General features: G+C 44.8%; 2 protein-coding genes across 2 annotated transcripts in view; both read left to right on the top strand.

The window, feature by feature from the left end:
* The window catches only part of LOC138963734 (dynein axonemal heavy chain 12-like), a 188,441-nt gene extending 179,647 nt beyond the window's left edge, over positions 1-8,794 (top strand). Inside the window, exons 67-72 of the mRNA XM_070335583.1 lie at positions 38-223; positions 2,280-2,383; positions 4,033-4,237; positions 6,264-6,401; positions 7,106-7,197; positions 8,186-8,794. Of these exons, the coding sequence (XP_070191684.1) occupies positions 38-223; positions 2,280-2,383; positions 4,033-4,237; positions 6,264-6,401; positions 7,106-7,197; positions 8,186-8,447 (987 nt within the window). The 3' untranslated portion in view covers positions 8,448-8,794. The remainder of the gene's footprint in view (positions 1-37; positions 224-2,279; positions 2,384-4,032; positions 4,238-6,263; positions 6,402-7,105; positions 7,198-8,185) is intronic.
* Positions 8,795-11,203: 2,409 nt separating this feature from the next.
* Positions 11,204-15,124, top strand: LOC138963709 (uncharacterized). The gene is made up of 5 exons (XM_070335556.1): positions 11,204-11,275; positions 12,251-12,363; positions 12,603-12,840; positions 13,032-13,125; positions 13,400-15,124. Exons 1-5 carry the CDS (start codon positions 11,204-11,206, stop codon positions 14,140-14,142), a joined length of 1,260 nt encoding a protein of 419 aa, XP_070191657.1. The 3' UTR covers positions 14,143-15,124.
* The last annotated feature ends 8,266 nt before the right edge of the window (positions 15,125-23,390 follow it).

Genomic DNA, 23,390 nt, shown 5'->3' with positions numbered 1-23,390 from the left:
TGTGTGTGTGTGTATGTGTGTGTGTGTGTGTGTGCAGAACCTGCCAGCCATCCAGCAGCCCGAGGTGTTCGGTATGCATGACAACGTGGACATCTCGCGAGAACTGCAAGACGTGCGCATGCTCTTCGACTCCGTGCTGCTCACTCTGGGCGGAAGTGACGATGGGGGGTCTGGGGGGTCTGATGACGCGCTCTATGACATCGCCGGGGATATACTGGGCAAGGTGTGTGTGTACAGGGGGGGTCTGATGACGTGCGTGTGTTAGCTTGTCTGTCTGGGCAAAGCGTGCATGTGTGTGTTAGGTTGTCTGTGTGGGCAAAGCGTGTGTGTGTGTGTTAGCTTGTCTGTGTGGGCAAAGCGTGTGTGTGTGTGTTAGCTTGTTTGTCTGGGCAAAGCGTGTGTGTGTGTGTTAGCTTGTCTGTCTGGGCAAAGCGTGCGTGTGTGTGTTAGCTTGTCTGTGTGGGCAAAGCGTGCGTGTGTGTGTTAGCTTGTCTGTGTGGGCAAAGTGTGTGTGTGTGTGTGTGTTAGCTTGTCTGTCTGGGCAAAGCGTGTGTGTGTGTGTTAGCTTGTCTGTGTGGGCAAAGCGTGTGTGTGTGTGTTAGCTTGTCTGTCTGGGCAAAGCGTGTGTGTGTGTGTTAGCTTGTCTGTGTGGGCAAAGCATGCGTGTGTGTGTTAGCTTGTCTGTCTGGGCAAAGCGTGTGTGTGTGTGTTAGCTTGTCTGTCTGGGCAAAGCATGTGTGTGTGTGTTAGCTTGTCTGTCTGGGCAAAGCGTGTGTGTGTGTGTTAGCTTGTCTGTCTGGGCAAAGCGTGTGTGTGTGTGTTAGCTTGTCTGTCTGGGCAAAGCGTGTGTGTGTTAGCTTGTCTGTGTGGGCAAAGCGTGCGTGTGAGTGTTAGCTTGTCTGTCTGGGCAAAGCGTGTGTGTGTGTGTTAGCTTGTTTTTCTGGGCAAAGCGTGTGTATGTGTGTGTGTTTGCTTGTCTGTCTGGGCAAAGCGTGTGTGTGTTAGCTTGTCTGTCTGGGCAAAGCGTGTGTGTGTTAGCTTGTCTGTCTGGGCAAAGCGTGTGTGTGTTAGCTTGTCTGTCTGGGCAAAGCGTGCGTGTGTGTGTTAGCTTGTTTGTCTGGGCAAAGCGTGTGTGTGTGTGTTAGCTTGTCTGTCTGGGCAAAGCGTGTGTGTGTTAGCTTGTCTGTGTGGGCAAAGCGTGTGTGTGTGTGTTAGCTTGTCTGTCTGGGCAAAGCGTGCGTGTGTGTGTTAGCTTGTCTGTCTGGGCAAAGCGTGTGTGTGTGTGTTAGCTTGTCTGTCTGGGCAAAGCGTGCGTGTGTGTGTTAGCTTGTCTGTCTGGGCAAAGCGTGTGTGTGTGTGTTAGCTTGTCTGTGTGGGCAAAGCGTGTGTGTGTGTGTTAGCTTGTCTGTCTGGGCAAAGCATGTGTGTGTGTGTTAGCTTGTCTGTCTGGGCAAAGCGTGTGTGTGTGTGTTAGCTTGTCTGTGTGGGCAAAGCGTGTGTGTGTGTGTTAGCTTGTCTGTCTGGGCAAAGCGTGTGTGTGTGTGTTAGCTTGTCTGTGTGGGCAAAGCGTGTGTGTGTGTGTTAGCTTGTCTGTCTGGGCAAAGCGTGTGTGTGTGTGTTAGCTTGTCTGTGTGGGCAAAGCGTGTGTGTGTTAGCTTGTCTGCGTGGGCGAAGCGTGTGTGTGTTAGCTTGTCTGTCTGGGCAAAGCGTGTGTGTGTTAGCTTGTCTGTCTGGGCAAAGCGTGTGTGTGTTAGCTTGTCTGTCTGGGCAAAGCGTGTGTGTGTTAGCTTGTCTGTCTGGGCAAAGCGTGTGTGTGTTTGCTTGTCTGTCTGGGCAAAGCGTGCGTGTGTGTGTTAGCTTGTTTGTCTGGGCAAAGCGTGTGTGTGTGTTAGCTTGTCTGTGTGGGCAAAGCGTGTGTGTGTGTGTTAGCTTGTCTGTCTGGGCAAAGCGTGTGTGTGTGTGTTAGCTTGTCTGTGTGGGCAAAGCGTGTGTGTGTGTGTTAGCTTGTCTGTCTGGGCAAAGCGTGTGTGTGTTAGCTTGTCTGTGTGGGCAAAGCGTGTGTGTGTTAGCTTGTCTGTCTGGGCAAAGCGTGTGTGTGTTAGCTTGTCTGTGTGGGCAAAGCGTGTGTGTGTTAGCTTGTCTGTGTGGGCAAAGCGTGTGTGTGTGTGTTAGCTTGTTTTTCTGGGCAAAGCGTGTGTATGTGTGTGTGTTTGCTTGTGTGCCTGTCTGCCGTGTGTGTGACGTGGCCGCCTCACGACTGTGCTGAACGTGTGTTGCAGCTGCCGCCCAACTTTGACATCGAGAAGGCGACCAAGAAGTACCCGGTGACGTACGGGGAGAGCATGAACACCGTGCTGGTGCAGGAGATGCAGAGATTCAACACGTGAGTCACAGTCACTCACCCCCTCTCTGTGGGGAACACCATGTCTTGTAGTTGTACAGAGATTCAACACGTGAGTCACAGCCACTCACCCCCTCTCTGTGGGGAACACCATGTCTTGTAGTTGTACAGAGATTCAACACGTGAGTCACAGTCACTCACCCCATCTCTGTGGGGAACACCATGTCATGTAGTTGTACAGAGATTCAACACGTGAGTCACAGTCACTCACCCCCTCTCTGTGGGGAACATGAACACCATGTCATGTAGTTGTACAGAGATTCAACACGTGAGTCACAGTCACTCACCCCCTCTCTGTGGGGAACACCATGTCTTGTAGTTGTACAGAGATTCAACACGTGAGTCACAGTCACTCACCCCCTCTCTGTGGGGAACACCATGTCTTGTAGTTGTACAGAGATTTAACACGTGAGTCATAGTCACTCACCCCCTCTCTGTGGGGAACACCATGTCTTGTAGTTGTACAGAGATTCAACACGTGAGTCACAGTCACTCACCCCCTCTCTGTGGGGAACACCATGTCTTGTAGTTGTACAGAGATTTAACACGTGAGTCACAGTCACTCACCTCCTCTCTGTGGGGAACACCATGTCATGTAGTTGTACAGAGATTCAACACGTGAGTCACAGTCACTCACCCCCTCTCTGTGGGGAACACCATGTCTTGTAGTTGTACAGAGATTCAACACGTGAGTCACAGTCACTCACCCCCTCTCTGTGGGGAACACCATGTCTTGTAGTTGTACAGAGATTCAACAGTGAGTCACAGCCACTCACCCACTCTCTGTGGGGAACACCATGTCTTGTAGTTGTACAGAGATGCAACACGTGAGTCACAGTCATTCACCCCCTCTCTGTGGGGAACACCATGTGATGTCTTGTAGTTGTACAGAGATTCAACACGTGAGTCACAGCCACTCACCCCCTCTCTGTGGGGAACACTATGTCTTGTAGTTGTACAGAAATTCAACACGTGAGTCACAGTCACTCACCCACTCTCTGTGGGGAACACCATGTCTTGTAGTTGTACAGAGATTCAACACGTGAGTCACAGCCACTCACCCCCTCTCTGTGGGGAACACGGTACCATGTGTCGTGTAGTGTTCATCTGTTTCCACGAGAAACATGTACTATGGTGCACTTACTGCTGCGCAGGATGTGACGTGTTGCTTGAAGCTAAGGGCGCTTAGACCCAGTCTGCCTCGGGGATTGATAGATGAGTTCTAAACATCCGGGGAACAAAACGGACATTGGCAAGCAAGGATACGGACAGTGTTGTAGGTTAAGGCAGGTGACACCGTGTTCATGTTACTCCCGGTGTCCCCACAGACATGTCAGGCTATCGTGCTGGCTCCTAGGGGGACTGTCGGCGATCGCATGGTTGTAACAGTGACACAAACCCTCATTCTTTGACCCGCTTTCCTTCCTTTGTCCAATCCGGTCCCTACCCACTGCTGTCCACACGTGTTGACTGAGTGTCTCTCTCCCTGTTCATCACACGTGTTGACTGAGTGTCTCTCTCCCTGTTCATCACACGTGTTGACTGAGTGTCTCTCTCCCTGTTCATCACACGTGTTGACTGAGTGTCTCTCTCCCTGTTCATCACACGTGTTGACTGTGTCTCTCCCTCAGACTGCTGTCCATCATCCGGAGCTCCCTGGTCAACGTGCAGAAGGCCATCAAGGGGCTGGTGGTCATGTCAACTGACCTCGAGGCCCTCACGCGCAGTTTGCTCATCGGCAAGTTGCCCGCCATGTGGATGAAGCGATCCTACCCCTCGCTCAAACCCCTCGGCTCCTACATCCATGACTTCCTGGAGCGACTAAAATTTCTTCAGGTTAGTCTGGCTCCCTACAGTAAAGTGATCCTACCCCTCGCTCAAACCCCTCGGCTCAGTCTGGCTCCCTACAGTAAAGTGATACTACCCCTCGCTCAAACCCCTCGGCTCAGTCTGGCTCCCTACAGTAAAGTGATACTACCCCTCGCTCAAACCCCTCGGCTCAGTCTGGCTCCCTACAGTAAAGTGATCGTACCTCTCGCTCAAACCCCTCGGCTCAGTCTGGCTCCCTACAGTAAAGTGATACTACCCCTCGCTCAAACCCCTCGGCTCAGTCTGGCTCCCTACAGTAAAGTGATCGTACCCCTCGCTCAAACCCCTCGGCTCAGTCTGGCTCCCTACAGTAAAGTGATCCTACCCCTCGCTCAAACCCCTCGGCTCAGTCTGGCTCCCTACAGTAAAGTGATACTACCCCTCGCTCAAACCCCTCGGCTCAGTCTGGCTCCCTACAGTAAAGTGATCCTACCCCTCGCTCAAACCCCTCGGCTCAGTCTGGCTCCCTACAGTAAAGTGATCCTACCTCTCGCTCAAACCCCTCGGCTCAGTCTGGCTCCCTACAGTAAAGTGATACTACCCCGCGCTCAAACCCCTCGGCTCAGTCTGGCTCCCTACAGTAAAGTGATACTACCCCTCGCTCAAACCCCTCGGCTCAGTCTGGCTCCCTACAGTAAAGTGATCCTACCCCTCGCTCAAACCCCTCGGCTCAGTCTGGCTCCCTACAGTAAAGTGACCCTACCCCTCGCTCAAACCCCTCGGCTCCTACATTCTTGACTGAGCGACTCAAATTTGTACAATGGACCTTTCTTTATTGAAGCAGGACTCCAACCTCTGCTGAAATCCCTCACACAAAGTACTGCAGGTTATCAGTATATATATACTAGTGTTCTAGAGAATATACCTGTGACGTCATGAAATGCTGCTGTTACGTCACGCGTTTATCAAGTTGTACACGTTTTAAGTTGATTACTCATTGCCTTGTCATCGTTCTCGTCAGCGACTTGGAACATGTTTTGTCTGTGTCGTGAATGTTTTGTCTGTGTCGTGAATGTTTTGTCTGTGTCGTGAATGTTTTGTCTGTGTCGTGAATGTTTTGTCTGTGTCGTGAATGTTTTGTCTGTGTCGTGAATGTTTTGTCTGTGTCGTGAATGTTTTGTCTGTGTCGTGAATGTTTTGTCTGTGTCGTGAATGTTTTGTCTGTGTCGTGAATGTTTTGTCTGTGTCGTGAATGTTTTGTCTGTGTCGTGAATGTTTTGTCTGTGTCGTGAATGTTTTGTCTGTGTCGTGAATGTTGTGTCTGTGTCGTGAATGTTTTGTCTGTGTCGTGAATGTTTTGTCTGTCTGTCCACTGCAAAGACCACCGAGTGGAAGTACCATGATTGTAATGTTTTGTTTTGTCACACCATGATTGTAATGTTTTGTTTTGTCACACCATGATTGTAATGTTTTGTTTTGTCACACCATGCTTGTAATGTTTTGTTTTGTCACACCATGATTGTAATGTTTTGTTTTGTCACACCATGATTGTAATGTTTTGTTTTGTCACACCATGATTGTAATGTTTTGTTTTGTCACACCATGATTGTAATGTTTTGTTTTGTCACACCATGCTTGTAATGTTTTGTTTTGTCACACCATGATTGTAATGTTTTGTTTTGTCACACCATGCTTGTAATGTTTTGTTTTGTCACACCATGATTGTAATGTTTTGTTTTGTCACACCATGATTGTAATGTTTTGTTTTGTCACACCATGATTGTAATGTTTTGTTTTGTCACACCATGATTGTAATGTTTTGTTTTGTCACACATTGAACGTTCCAGTAATTTACCATTCTAGTTTTTTTATTCCAAGTTCGGCACGTCGTGCTTGCGACACAACGTGTAACATGGATTCTGGAGAGCGGTCGTACTGAAGACGAATGCGTTTGTTACTATGACATTTTTCTGTCTGTACAATACAATACAAAACAATATAATGCAATACATGTGTGGCAACGTGTGTGACGACAAGTGTTGGTGTCCACCAGACATGGTATGACAACAACAAACCCAACCTGTTCTGGGTGTCTGGCTTTTTCTTCACGCAAGCCTTCCTGACGGGCGTGGTGCAGAACTACGCCAGGAAGTACACCATCCCCATCGACAAGCTGGCCTTCGACTTTGAGGTCAGTGTCTCGTCGTGTTCTGACTGTGTGGCTTCAACCCTTTGTAGATGATGATGATGATGATGATGATGATGATGATGATATTGATAGTGATGATGATGATGGTGGTGATAGTGATGATGGTGATAGTGGTGGTGGTGATGATGATGGTGATAGTGATGATGGTGATAGTGATGATGATGGTGATAGTGATGATGATGGTGATAGTGATGGTGATAGTGATGATGATGATGATGATAGTGATGATGATGATGATAGTGATGATGATGGTGATAGTGATGGTGATAGTGATGATGATGGTGATAGTGATGATGATGGTGATAGTGATGATGATAGTGATGATGATGGTGATAGTGATAGTGATGATGATGATGGTGATAGTGATGGTGATAGTGATGATGATGATGATGACGACGGTGATAGTGATGATGATTGTGATAGTGATGATGGTGATAGCGATGATGATGGTGATAGTGATGATGATGATGATAGTGATGATGATGATGATGACGACGATGATGGTGATAGTGATAGTGATGATGATTGTGATAGTGATGATAGTGATAGTGATGATGATTGTGATATGATGATTGTGATAGTGATGATGGTGATAGTTATGATGATGATGATGATGATGATGATGATGATACACCTGGTTGTTGCGTGTTGTCGTGACATGACGGACAGCGGTATGCGTTGTACAGGTGCTCAAGGTGTTCACAGTGACCGACAGTCCGGACGACGGGGCCTACATCGGGGGACTCTTCCTGGACGGTGCGCGCTGGAACATAGACAGGTCAGTGTGACACTGTAGACAGGTCAGTGTCACATTATTGTGTTTTGTGTGTTGGCCAGCCTGTATTTGGTTACGTCATACATTGTATGTGACGTTGTGTTTTGTGTGTTGGCCAGCCTGTATTCGGTTACGTCATACATTGTATGTGACGTTGTGTTTTGTGTGTTGGCCAGCCTGTATTCGGTTACGTCATACATTGTATGTGACGTTGTGTTTTGTGTGTTGGACAGCCTGTATTTGGTTACGTCATGACGTTGTGTTTTGTGTGTTGGACAGCCTGTGTGTGGTTACGTCATACATTGTATGTGACGTTGTGTTTTGTGTGTTGGACAGCCTGTATTTGGTTACGTCATGACGTTGTGTTTTGTGTGTTGGACACCCTGTGTGTGGTTACGTCATACATTGTATCTGACGTTGTGTTTTGTGTGTTGGACAGCCTGTATTTGGTTACGTCATGACGTTGTGTTTTGTGTGTTGGACATCCTGTGTGTGGTTACGTCATACATTGTATGTGACGTGTGTTGTGTTATGGACAGCCTGTGTGTGGTTACGTCATACATTTTATCTGACGTTGTGTTTTGTGTGTTGGACAGCCTGTGTGTGGTTACGTCATACATTGTATCTGACGTTGTGTTTTGTGTGTTAGACAGCCTGTGTGTGGTTACGTCATACATTTTATCTGACGTTGTGTTTTGTGTGATGGACAGCCTGTGTGTGGTTACGTCATACATTGTATGTGACGTGTGTTGTGTGTTGGACAGCCTGTGTGTGGTTACGTCATACATTGTATCTGACGTTGTGTTTTGTGTGTTGGACAGCCTGTGTGTGGTTACGTCATACATTGTATCTGACGTTGTGTTTTGTGTGTTGGACAGCCTGTGTGTGGTTACGTCATACATTGTATCTGACGTTGTGTTTTGTGTGTTGAACAGCCTGTGTGTGGTTACGTCATACCTTGTCTGTGACGTGTGTTGCGGTGTGTTCTCAGGGGCTGTCTGGACGAGCAGCTGCCCAAGGTGCTGAACGAGCCGGTGCCTATCATCCGACTCAAGCCGGGAATGATGAACGACATTGACGTGTCGGACAAGCGCTACAAGTGTCCGGTCTACAAGACCAGCGAGCGGAAAGGCACGCTGTCCACCACCGGTCACTCCACCAACTTCGTGCTGCCCATCCTGCTGCCCACTGAGGTTCCCGTCCAGCACTGGATCAAGCGAGGCTGTGCCTGTCTGTGTCAGCTCAACGATTAGACCTGTTGTGTGTGTGTGGTGGGTGTTAGGTTCGCACTGGATCAAGCGAGGCTGACCCTGTCTGTGTCAGCTCAACGATTAGACCCGTTGTGTGTGTGTGGTGGGTGTTAGGTTAGCACTAGATCAAGCGAGGCTGAACCTGTCTGTGTCAGCTCAACGATTAGACCCGTTGTGTGTGTGTGGTGGGTGTTAGGTTAGCACTAGATCAAGCGAGGCTGAGCCTGTCTGTGTCAGCTCAACGATTAGACCCGTTGTGTGTGTGTGGTATATGATACATGCTGTTTCTTATTTAGACTAGTGGCATTGTCTTTCTATGTTTTACCCGGAAATAAAACATCCGCACTATACGTCTATGCCTCACTGATTATTGTCACGCACACACTATATGTCTATGTCTCACTGATTGTTATCACGCACACACTATATGTCTATGCCTCATTGATTGTTGTCACACACACACTATATGTCTATGCCTCACTGATTGTTGTCACTCACACACTATATGTCTATGCCTCATTGATTGTTGTCACGCACACACTATATGTATATGTCTCACTGATTGTTGTCACGCACACACTATATGTCTATGCCTCATTGATTGTTGTCACGCACTGTATGTCTCACTGATTGTTGTCACGCACACACTATATGTCTATGTCTCACTGATTGTTGTCACGCACACACTATATGTCTATGTCTCACTGATTGTTGTCACGCACACACTATATGTCTATGCCTCATTGATTGTTGTCACGCACACACTATATGTCTATGCCTCATTGATTGTTGTCACGCACACACTATATGTCTATGCCTCATTGATTGTTGTCACGCACACACTATATGTCTATGCCTCATTGATTGTTGTCACGCACACACTATATGTCTATGCCTCATTGATTGTTGTCACGCACTATATGTCTATGTCTCACTGATTGTTGTCACGCACACACTATATGTCTACGCCTCATTGATTGTTGTCACGCACTATATGTCTATGTCTCACTGATTGTTGTCACGCACTATATGTCTCATTGATTGTTGTCACGCACTATATGTCTATGCCTCATTGATTGTTGTCACGCACACACTATATGTCTACGCCTCATTGATTGTTGTCACACACACACTATATGTCTATGCCTCACTGATTGTTGTCACACACACACTATATGTCTATGCCTCACTGATTGTTGTCACACACACACTATATGTCTACGCCTCATTGATTGTTGTCACACACACACTATATGTCTATGCCTCATTGATTGTTGTCACGCACACACTATATGTCTACGCCTCATTGATTGTTGTCACGCACTATATGTCTATGTCTCACTGATTGTTGTCACGCACACACTATATGTCTATGCCTCATTGATTGTTGTCACACACTATATGTCTATGTCTCATTGATTGTTGTCACGCACACACTATATGTCTATGCCTCACTGATTGTTGTCACGCACACACTATATGTGGCCATTTCTGCGAAAAGGGACCCTGTTGATCTGAACCTCTGATTGGAGAAACGCGAGGTCAAAGTTGGAGCAAAATGTAAACAAACTTTACCATGCTTTTCGGCACCCACTTCAAGCTGAATTTGCACAAGTTCAAGGAATCACCCGTGATAAAATAATCGGAACAGGGGAAAATTCACGGATAATAGCCTTGGGAAGCTCATAGTTAACTATAAAATGTGTACGTCAATCCCTGCTGAGAAATAAACAACCTGAAGCGATGATGATGTTACCGCTGATCATGCCGAAAATGGCGACGGAGCATGTCTTCCTGCTTTGAATTTTCCTGAAGTTTGTTTTGTCCTCGGTAAACGACTTAAGCTTGTTTGAAATAGTTAACAAGAAGATTTGTGACGTTAGATCTAACCTTGAAAATTATCTGGTGGAATAATAATGCCAACTCATCACACATTTACATTCCATCACACCGATACACACTCATAGTTGAGGAAGGCCTAGATCCCGAGAGCCACACGTTCGGAGATGCACAGATCTAGCAGACGACAATCGTAGGCGTCCGTTAAAGAACAGCTACTCTAGGATGACTTAGTTTTCAGTTGTCTTTTCAATCAATCAATCAATGAGTCTTATATCGCGCATATTCCGTGGGTACAGTTCTAGGCGCTCTGCAGTGATGCCGTGTGAGATGAAATTTTATACGGCCAGTAGATTGCAGCCATTTCGGCGCATATTTACCTTTCGCGGCCTAGTATTCCAAGTCACACGGGTATAGGTAGACAATTATTAACTGTGCCTAAGCAATTTTGCCAGGAAAGACCCTTTTGTCAATCGTGGGATCTTTAACGTGCACACCCAATGTAGTGTACACGGGGGGAGGTTCGGACACCGAAGAGAGTCTGCACACAAAGTTGACTCTGTGAAATAAATTTCCGCCGAACCTGGGATCGAACTCACGCTGACAGCGGCCAACTGAATACAAATCCAGCGCGCTACCAACTGAGCTATATCCCCGCCCCGCTACCAACTGAGCTATATCCCCAGTTGTCTTTTCCTGCAAGTTAATGGCGGGTAATTTGAATGGGTTAAGTGTTTCATTTTTATTGCAAAATCTATAAGTGCCAGTGATGGCAAGTCAATCATCCCAAATTAGTAGTGCGAGCTCTGTCCCGACAGAAGTGACGGTAGGACAGGACGACGATTTTGTTGATGAACTGAATGTTGTTGACTTTGAATATTTTGCTCCCCGCACCGAAGATGAATGTGTTGATCGCAACGATGTTGGAGGTGAGAGTGTTCCTGTTGTTTGCGTTCCTGATGAAGACGGACACTATGAATCCGATGAGTGTGGTGAGAAAGAGGGCGTTACCATCGCTGTTGAAAACAGCAATTTAGACGCCGAAGAGAAAGCCCGAATCAATAAGTTCAAACAGGAAGGCTGCAAATGTGCGAAACATTGTAGTTCAGAATTCCAATTCCAAGCTGTCCTTGAAAATCGACAACAATTTCAGGAGATGACGAGGGAGGAGAGGGACGTCGCTTTAAAGACAGTATTGCACAGCCATTGCAATACTTCGCAGACAACAACTGCAGCCAAGGATAGGGTTAGGCCACATCAGACATTTTTCTTCAAGTCCAAGCAAGTTTGCAGAGCATCTTTTCTTTTTCTACATGGGATCGGCAGGAAGCAGCTTAGAAGTCTTGAAGCTTCACTTGACAAAGAAGGTGTCCAGCCAAGAGTACACGGAAACATAGGCCGTGTTCCTCGTAACGCCCTGACAGGGGATGACACACGCAGTGTGAAGACGTTTCTGATGGAGCATGCTGCGAGACACGCCCTTCCCCTCCCGGGTCGTTTACCCAACTTCGGGAAGGATAAAGTGCTACTTCTGCCGTCTGACCAGTCTCGCTATGAAATCTACACGCTTTATTGCCAGGCAAGTGTGTGTTTGTGTGTGTGTGTGTGTGTGTGTGTGTGTGTGTGTGTGTGTGTGTGTGTGTGTGTGTGTGTGCACGCTAGCAACGTGTGGTGTTATTGTCACTTAAGCCCTTATTCAATTCAATCGTATCTGACATCTTTAGATTAACCACATTTATATGTGGCACAAATTAAAATGCTGCAACTCAAAAGTACAATAGTCGGAGAACTGTAATAAGCCACAATGGGATGTCAAAAGCAATGTTTTGTGATACAGGGTTCCTTATTATTGCATTTCCAAATTATCATTGAAATTAATTTCAAAAACGCTTTTCTCATTGAAGGCCGCTATGCTGAACATTAATGTCATGTTCAGACATGTGTTTTCATTTATTTTTTTTCTACAGGTTGCCACACAGATGAACTTCCGCCAGATTTCATTTATCAGCTTTTACAGGGTGTGGAAACAACAGTGTCCGTACATCGCCATCATGAAGCCCAGCACTGACCTGTGTCAAAAGTGAGTACTACTGCATTACAAGTAAATCATGCCAACGCTGTCAATTTGTGATTCATTCTGAAGTACATGTAGTATGTAGGCATACTATGTGATAATCTCATCTCATCTAAAATGATGGTCAATCAATGTTTGCTGAATCTTTGCTAGACATTTAGATATAGTATCCGGGATTATTGACTTTGAAGATTGACAATGAAGGTAATTGTTTATAATGTTGCACATGTGTATCTTGTTTTCAGGTGTCAGCACTTTTTTCACAGTCTGCGCCAGGGTTGTCGACTGGAAGAGGAAGACAAGGCGGCTCTACTGGCCGCTTACAGCGAGCATGTCCAGCAATCGAAAGGGCAGCGCGACCACTACAGACAGCAGTGTCTGGCAGCCAAGCAAGTGTACGGCTGTATGGAGCCACAACAGGGACCAGCCACTCCCTGTTCCAAGAACGTCACCATGCATTATTCTTGGGACTTCGCACAGCAGGTGAACAGCATTATTATATATTTTATAACTTGCCAGTAATTACAAGAGATAACCTAAAACACACACCCAAACATCCACTCACCACCACTATCTCCTCGCTCCCCCCCCCCTACACACACACACACAACCCGCGACACACACACTTGCATTCACACATGTTGTTGACTTACAGTTCTGTTTGGACTCGACAGGTCCATCTACCCCACCATGCCCAGCAAGTTGGTCCGATCTACTTTAAGACACCTAGAAAGATAGACGTCTTCGGAGTTTGCTGTGAAGGCTCAGGTACATACTCTCTCGCTCCCTCTCTCTACCACACACACACACACACACACACACACACACATAGTAGATACTACTATGTGTGTGTGTGTGTGTGTGTGTGTGTATGTGTGTGTGTGTGTGTGTGTGTGTGTGCGTGCATGCGTGCGGGAATGCGTGCGTGCGTGCGTGTGTGTGTGTGTATGTGTGTGCGCGTGCATGTGTGTGCGTGTGGGTGTGTTTATTTATATTTAGCATTAGTAGTTCAGGAGATCATCGCTGTGATATTGTGTTTTAGGGAAACAAGTCTTCTACCTCGTGGACGAGGCGGAAAGTACTGGAAAGGGCGCAAACGAAGTCATCAGCATGGTGCACCACTACTTTGACACACACAGTTTTGGGGAGAAGGCGGCGCAAATCCACTTTGACAACTGTGGCGGACAAAATAAAAACAATGCAGTGCTTTGGTATGCCTTGTGGAGGGTGATGACTGGCCGCCATGAAACCTTCTCGTACAACTGCACGATTGTTGGCCATACTAAATTTGATCCTGATTGGCACTTTGGCTTGTGGAAGGTGAAGTGGAGACGGTCTACATCTGAATGCATGAATGATGTTGTTGAATCCGTGCGGCGGTCCACACGACAGAGTCACAACCTTCCCCAAGTGTGCAAAGACCCACATCACCCGGTCGTTTTCTTCAACTGGAAGGAGTATCTGGGGAAACTGTTTAGACCTCTTTTGGGCATCTCCAAGTTTCATCACTTCAGGACAACGTCTGCAGAGCCTGGTGTGGTCTACTACAGAGACCTGTGGGACTCTCCAGAACTGAAGGTCAACCTGCTGAAGAAGAACGTGATCCTGCCAGGTCCTGCAGAGATGCCCGAGGCTCTACCAACACCAGGGATGTCTGCAGAAAGAGAGTGGTACCTCTACCAAGAGATCCGAACCTTCTGTGCATGTCCCGAAAAGAGCGACGAGATCTGCCCAAGGCCAACATTACCTCGACCCTCCACATCAAAGAAGATGAAGATTGAATGAAGGACATGCATTTTGATAGGTTTCTTCAGGAGTGTGTGCATTTGCGCGTGAAAGCGTGTGTGTGTGTGTGTGCGTGCGTGCGTGCCCGCGTGTGTGTGTGTGTGTGTGTGTGTGTGTGTGTGTGTGTGTGTGTGTGTCCTGCGTATGTTTGTATGTTTGTTTGATTCTATATACATCTTGTTGTTGATATGAAGTTAAATTGCCGTCAGGTTTAAAACTTAGATATTTGTTCGTGGTCCTAGGGAAATAATGCTGAATGGAAAAGATTCATTTCCTTGTGTCTGTCTGTTCGATTTGCGATTCCTGCGATATCATAGCAATCCTAAACTTGACCTGTTTTATTCAACGCATCACTAAAAAGAGAAATAATGTACTAGTTATCATGTCAAGAAGCAGTAAACTATCAATTTTCTTTTTCAAGATATTTGGGGAAATGTGAGAGCTTTGCAAGGAAAGGGCTAACTTGTCTTCATGTAAACTATTCATTGTTGACTTTATGACATGAGATGTAAAACATGTCATAATACTGCTGATTGTGTGTATGTTTTGTTTATTTTTGATTAAACAGTTTAACACTAGAAACATATGAGAGTTTAAAACAATCAGTGTCTTTTCGTGTTCGTGTGTGTGTGTGTGCTTGAGAGTGAAGCCGGATGAAATAAAGCAATTAGAAGCTGGAGTAACAAATAAGAGTGACGTTTTAAAAAGCGCGATAACTCTGGAAATATACAATATTTTGATCTAAAACCTTTACACTCTTGATAGCAAATGAACGTACTTTCTGTTTCATTGAAAAAAAGTCAATAATTTGACCATTTGCAGCCATTTTGGGGGGTATCTCAGAACAGGGGCCATAACTCCGTGGAAAATGAATTTCTCGCCCAGATATTCGCAGAACACATTCTTAACATACCAAACCTTATAATAAAATCAAAAAATCTAAATCGAAAATTTAGTCAAAAAGGTCCCTTTTCGCAGAAATGGCCACATATGTCTACGCCTCATTGATTGTTGTCACGCACACACTATATGTCTATGCCTCATTGATTGTTGTCACGCACACACTATATGTCTATGCCTCACTGATTGTTGTCACGCACACACTATATGTCTATGTCTCACTGATTGTTGTCACGCACACACTATATGTCTATGCCTCATTGATTGTTGTCACGCACACACTATATGTCTATGTCTCATTGATTGTTGTCACGCACACACTATATGTCTATGCCTCACTGATTGTTGTCACGCACACACTATATGTCTACGCCTCATTGATTGTTGTCACGCACACACTATATGTCTACGCCTCATTGATTGTTGTCACGCACACACTATATGTCTATGTCTCATTGATTGTTGTCACGCACACACTATATGTCTATGTCTCACTGATTGTTGTCACGCACACACTATATGTCTATGTCTCATTGATTGTTGTCACGCACACACTATATGTCTATGTCTCACTGATTGTTGTCACGCACACACTATATGTCTACGCCTCATTGATTGTTGTCACGCACACACTATATGTCTATGTCTCATTGATTGTTGTCACACACTATATGTCTATGCCTCATTGATTGTTGTCACGCACACACTATATGTCTATGTCTCATTGATTGTTGTCACACACTATATGTCTATGCCTCATTGATTGTTGTCACGCACACACTATATGTCTATGTCTCATTGATTGTTGTCACGCACACACTATATGTCTATGTCTCATTGAGTGTTGTCACGCACACACTATATGTCTATGCCTCATTGATTGTTGTCACGCACACACTATATGTCTATGTCTCATTGATTGTTGTCACGCACACACTATATGTCTATGTCTCACTGATTGTTGTCACGCACACACTATATGTCTATGTCTCACTGATTGTTGTCACACACTATATGTCTATGCCTCATTGATTGTTGTCACACACACACTATATGTGTATGCCTCATTGATTGTTGTCACGCACACACTATATGTCTATGTCTCATCCCAGCGAAGCTGGAGGTATCCCGTGAACGCTATACTGTAATCGATTTGAGAAATGTGCATACCGAATAATACATGATAAAGAAGGATTCTTTGTGCCCGAAAATGGGCCACAGTTGGAGATGGAAGTTCACCAAAAATTGGGACCATACTAACAAAAATACGGTGGGTAAAATTGGCGCCCCCATTTTTTGAGCAAACGCCACCCAAGGCCGCTTTGGACGGGTAGAAATTCCGTAGTTTCCAAGTCTATGGATAAAGCTCGCGTAAGAAGAATACGTCACGGTCGAAAGTCTTTGACGTCAATTAATGCATCATGACGTCATGCCTCCCTGTAGTCTTTCTCTCTCGCGCGGTGTGTGTGTTTGTGTTCATTTTGTGCACATGTGTTAGTGTTACTGTTTGTGTGTGTGTTTGTGTGTGTGTGTGTATTTGTGTGTGTGTGCGCACGCGTGCATGAGTCTGTACTCGTGTGTGTGTGAGTGTGTGTGTGGTGTGTGTGTGTGTGTGTGTATTTGTGTGTGTGTGTGTGTGTTTGTGTGCGCACGCGTGCATGAGTCTGTACTCGTGTGTGTGTGTGAGTGTGTGTGTGTGTGTGTGTGTGTGTGTGTGTATCTGTGGGTGTGTGCACGCGTGCATGAGTCTGTACTCGTGTGTGTGTGAGTGTGTGTGGGGTGTGTGTGTGTATTTGTGTGTGTGTGTGTGTGTGCGCGCACGCGTGCATGAGTCTGTACTCGTGTGTGTGTGTGAGTGTGTGTGTAGTGTGTGTGTGTGTGCATACGTGTATGTGTGTGCGTGTATGTGTGTTTGTTTGTAAAGGTGTGTATGTCTGTCTGTCCATATGTGCGTATGGGTGTGTTTTGTGTGTATGAAGTTTTTGTGAGAGAGTGAGTGAGTGCGTGTGAGTGAGTGTGTGTATGTGTGCGTGTGTGACTTGGGGTGTGTGTGTGTGTGTGTGTGTGTGTGTGTGTGTGTGAGTGTGTGTGTGTGTGTTTGTGTGTGTGTGTGTGCGTGTGTGTGTGTGTGTGTGTGTATGTGTGTGTGTTTGAGAGAGAGAGAGAGAGAGAGAGAGAGAGAGAGAGAGAGAGAGAGAGAGAGAGGTTTGTCTTTCGCTGGGGTATGCAGTGCCTTGGCGTTGCACATCTACTTAATTGATTGTTGTCACACACTATATATCTATGTCTCATTGATTGTTGTCACGCACACACTATATGTCTATGCCTCATTGATTGTTGTCACGCACACACTATATGTCTATGTCTCATTGATTGTTGTCACACACTATATGTCTATGTCTCATTGATTGTTGTCACGCACACACTATATGTCTATGCCTCATTGATTGTTGTCACGCACACACTATATGTCTATGTCTCATTGATTGTTGTCACGCACACACTATATGTCTATGTCTCACTGATTGTTGTCACGCACACACTATATGTCTATGTCTCATTGATTGTTGTCACACACTATATGTCTATGCCTCATTGATTGTTGTCACGCACACACTATATGTCTATGTCTCATTGATTGTTGTCACGCACACACTATATGTCTATGTCTCACTGATTGTTGTCATGCACACACTATATGTCTATGTCTCACTGATTGTTGTCACACACTATATGTCTATGCCTCATTGATTGTTGTCACACACTATATGTCTATGTCTCATTGATTGATGTCACGCACACACTATATGTCTATGTCTCACTGATTGTTGTCACGCACACACTATATGTCTATGTCTCACTGATTGTTGTCACACACTATATGTCTATGCCTCATTGATTGTTGTCACACACACACTATATGTGTATGCCTCATTGATTGTTGTCACGCACACACTATATGTCTGCGCCTCATTGATTGTTGTCACGCACACACTATATGTCTATGTCTCACTGATTGTTGTCACGCACACACTATATGTCTATGTCTCACTGATTGTTGTCACGCACACACTATATGTCTATGTCTCATTGATTGTTGTCACGCACACACTATATGTCTATGCCTCATTGATTGTTGTCACGCACACACTATATGTCTATGCCTCATTGATTGTTGTCACGCACACACTATATGTCTATGCCTCACTGATTGTTGTCACGCACACACTATATGTCTACGCCTCATTGATTGTTGTCACACACACACTATATGTCTATGTCTCATTGAGTGTTGTCACGCACACACTATATGTCTATGTCTCACTGATTGTTGTCACGCACACACTATATGTCTATGCCTCATTGATTGTTGTCACGCACACACTATATGTCTATGTCTCATTGATTGTTGTCACGCACACACTATATGTCTATGCCTCACTGATTGTTGTCACGCACACACTATATGTCTACGCCTCATTGATTGTTGTCACGCACACACTATATGTCTACGCCTCATTGATTGTTGTCACGCACACACTATATGTCTATGTCTCATTGATTGTTGTCACGCACACACTATATGTCTATGTCTCATTGATTGTTGTCACGCACACACTATATGTCTATGTCTCACTGATTGTTGTCACGCACACACTATATGTCTATGTCTCATTGATTGTTGTCACGCACACACTATATGTCTATGTCTCATTGATTGTTGTCACACACTATATGTCTATGCCTCATTGATTGTTGTCACGCACACACTATATGTCTATGTCTCATTGATTGTTGTCACACACTATATGTCTATGCCTCATTGATTGTTGTCACACACACACTATATGTCTATGCCTCATTGATTGTTGTCACGCACACACTATATGTCTATGTCTCATTGATTGTTGTCACACACTATATGTCTATGCCTCATTGATTGTTGTCACGCACACACTATATGTCTATGCCTCATTGATTGTTGTCACGCACACACTATATGTCTATGTCTCATTGATTGTTGTCACGCACACACTATATGTCTATGTCTCATTGATTGTTGCCACACACTATATGTCTATGCCTCATTGATTGTTGTCACGCACACACTATATGTCTATGTCTCATTGATTGTTGTCACGCACACACTATATGTCTATGTCTCACTGATTGTTGTCACGCACACACTATATGTCTATGTCTCACTGATTGTTGTCACACACTATATGTCTATGCCTCATTGATTGTTGTCACACACACACTATATGTGTATGCCTCATTGATTGTTGTCACGCACACACTATATGTCTATGTCTCATTGATTGTTGTCACACACTATATGTCTATGTCTCATTGATTGTTGTCACGCACACACTATATGTCTATGCCTCATTGATTGTTGTCACGCACACACTATATGTCTATGTCTCATTGATTGTTGTCACACACTATATGTCTATGTCTCATTGATTGTTGTCACGCACACACTATATGTCTATGCCTCATTGATTGTTGTCACGCACACACTATATGTCTATGTCTCATTGATTGTTGTCACGCACACACTATATGTCTATGTCTCACTGATTGTTGTCACGCACACACTATATGTCTATGTCTCATTGATTGTTGTCACACACTATATGTCTATGCCTCATTGATTGTTGTCACGCACACACTATATGTCTATGTCTCATTGATTGTTGTCACGCACACACTATATGTCTATGTCTCACTGATTGTTGTCATGCACACACTATATGTCTATGTCTCACTGATTGTTGTCACACACTATATGTCTATGCCTCATTGATTGTTGTCACACACTATATGTCTATGTCTCATTGATTGATGTCACGCACACACTATATGTCTATGTCTCACTGATTGTTGTCACGCACACACTATATGTCTATGTCTCACTGATTGTTGTCACACACTATATGTCTATGCCTCATTGATTGTTGTCACACACACACTATATGTGTATGCCTCATTGATTGTTGTCACGCACACACTATATGTCTGCGCCTCATTGATTGTTGTCACGCACACACTATATGTCTATGTCTCACTGATTGTTGTCACGCACACACTATATGTCTATGTCTCATTGATTGTTGTCACGCACACACTATATGTCTATGTCTCATTGAGTGTTGTCACGCACACACTATATGTCTATGTCTCATTGATTGTTGTCACGCACACACTTTATGTCTATGTCTCATTGATTGTTGTCACGCACACACTATATGTCTATGCCTCACTGATTGTTGTCACGCACACACTATATGTCTATGCCTCATTGATTGTTGTCATGCACTATATGTCTATGTCTCACTGATTGTTGTCACGCACACACTATATGTCTATGCCTCATTGATTGTTGTCACGCACACACTATATGTCTATGCCTCATTGATTGTTGTCACGCACACACTATATGTCTATGCCTCATTGATTGTTGTCACGCACACACTATATGTCTACGCCTCACTGATTGTTGTCACGCACACACTATATGTCTACACCTCACTGATTGTTGTCATGCACACACTATATGTCTATGTCTCATTGATTGTTGTCACGCACACACTATATGTCTATGCCTCATTGATTGTTGTCACGCACACACTATATGTCTATGTCTCATTGATTGTTGTCACTCACACACTATATGTCTATGCCTCATTGATTGTTGTCACGCACACACTATATGTCTATGTCTCATTGATTGTTGTCACGCACACACTATATGTCTATGCCTCACTGATTGTTGTCACTCACACACTATATGTCTATGCCTCATTGATTGTTGTCACGCACACACTATATGTCTATGTCTCACTGATTGTTGTCACGCACACACTATATGTCTACGCTTCATTGATTGTTGTCACGCACACACTATATGTCTACGCCTCACTGATTGTTGTCACACACACACTATATGTCTATGTCTCATTGATTGTTGTCACGCACACACTATATGTCTATGTCTCATTGATTGTTGTCACGCACACACTATATGTCTACGCCTCATTGATTGTTGTCACGCACACACTATATATCTATGTCTCATTGATTGTTGTCACGCACACACTATATGTCTATGTCTCATTGATTGTTGTCACGCACACACTATATGTCTATGCCTCACTGATTGTTGTCACGCACACACTATATGTCTATGCCTCACTGATTGTTGTCACGCACGCACTATATATCTATGCCTCACTGATTGTTGTCACGCACACACTATATGTCTATGTCTCATTGATTGTTGTCACGCACACACTATATGTCTATGTCTCATTGATTGTTGTCACGCACTATATGTCTATGTCTCACTGATTGTTGTCACGCACACACTATATGTCTACGCCTCATTGATTGTTGTCACACACACACTATATGTCTATGTCTCATGGATTGTTGTCACGCACACACTATATGTCTATGTCTCATTGATTGTTGTCACGCACACACTATATGTCTATGTCTCATTGAGTGTTGTCACACACTATATGTCTATGCCTCACTGATTGTTGTCACGCACACACTATATGTCTACGCCTCATTGATTGTTGTCACGCACACACTATATGTCTACGCCTCATTGATTGTTGTCACGCACACACTATATGTCTACGCTTCATTGATTGTTGTCACGCACACACTATATGTCTATGTCTCACTGATTGTTGTCACGCACACACTATATATCTATGTCTCATTGAGTGTTGTCACACACTATATGTCTACGCCTCATTGATTGTTGTCACGCACACACTATATGTCTATGTCTCACTGATTGTTGTCACGCACACACTATATGTCTACGCCTCATTGATTGTTGTCACGCACTATATATCTATGCCTCACTGATTGTTGTCACGCACACACTATTATGAGTTATTTCTAATATGCTGACTGTTAGCAAATGATAACAGACATGTCGAGAAAAAAGATCAAGCATGAGCCTTCAGCCGAATGCTGATATCGTGTGTGAGTAAGTACAGTCAGTTAAACACACACAGGACGCGGCCTGTGTGCAATACTGTTGATCAATGTACCAATAAGTTAATACACGGAACGCGGCCTGTGGCTGTGTGATCAATGTACCAGTAAGTTAATACACAGAACGCGGCCTGTGGCTGTGTGATCAATGTACCAATAAGTTAATACACAGAACGCGGCCCGTGGCTGTGTGATCAATGTACCAGTAAGTCAATACACTGAACGCGGCCTGTGGCTGTGTGATCAATGTACCAGTAAGTCAATACACTGAACGCGGCCTGTGGCTGTGTGATCAATGTACCAGTAAGTCAATACACAGAACGCGGCCTGTGGCTGTGTGATCAATGTACCAGTAAGTTAATAAAGAGAGGAAGTAAGAGTCACGCTCCCTTTGTTGTTGGTGTTGGTGGTGGTGTGTGTGTGTGTGTGGCTACAGGGGGGGGGGGTCAGAATCAAATGAAATCTGAACCGCTGTGATGTCATGCCCGCTTGGCAGCTAACTATGCATATTGACGGCAAAACAAATTATGCTGTGTCGTGTAGTGCAATTTAAGAAGCCTACGTTTTTCGTGTGCAGTTTTGCACTTAACAAAAAAACCAAAAGACCCAAATTAAACCTGCATGCCTCTGTGATTTGCTGATAATTACAAGGAAATGACGTGTGCGTGGTACTTAGCCAGTGCTGGCGGGAAAAGGTGTATGTTGATGGCATGGCTAATTGGCTAATTGTGCTGACTTGTCCTTCTCCCTGAGTTAAGGTGGGTGTATGTTAATGGCATGGCTAATTGGCTAATTGTGCTGACTTGTCCTTCTCCCTGAGTTAAGGTGGGTGTATGTTGATGGCATGGCTAATTGGCTAATTGTGCTGACCTGTCCTCCCTGAGTTAAGGTGGGTGTATGTTGATGGCATGGCTAATTGGCTAATTGTGCTGACCTGTCCTCCCTGGGTTAAGGTGGATGCATGTTAACAACCATCGCGAGTTCCTGAAGGCGGGCACACAAACACACACACAAACACACATATACACGCACGCGTGCGCGCGCACACCAGTGCCCGAACTGGGTTTTATGTTGAAGAAGTCCCTTTGAAGTATTGGTGTAATGACCATCATAATTCCAGTGGGCAATGTCTTCCCGTCGACTACTAATGGCCAACTTAAAACGACTGAACGGGAGCGGACGTATTGAATAACATTAAAGGTAGCTGTGGTCATTTGCATGTAGAATAATACAGCGCATCCAATCTGAGTCTAATTGTAAACATGACCATGCGATATCAGATTCCTTCCGCAAGCCGTCCTTTCTTCATCACAATCACTGAGAAG

This window comes from Littorina saxatilis, linkage group LG4 (assembly GCF_037325665.1).
Source record: "Littorina saxatilis isolate snail1 linkage group LG4, US_GU_Lsax_2.0, whole genome shotgun sequence".
NCBI lineage: Eukaryota > Metazoa > Mollusca > Gastropoda > Littorinimorpha > Littorinidae > Littorina > Littorina saxatilis.
The sequence above is the reverse complement of the archived record's forward strand: the minus strand, read 5'-3'. Positions and strand labels throughout refer to the sequence as shown.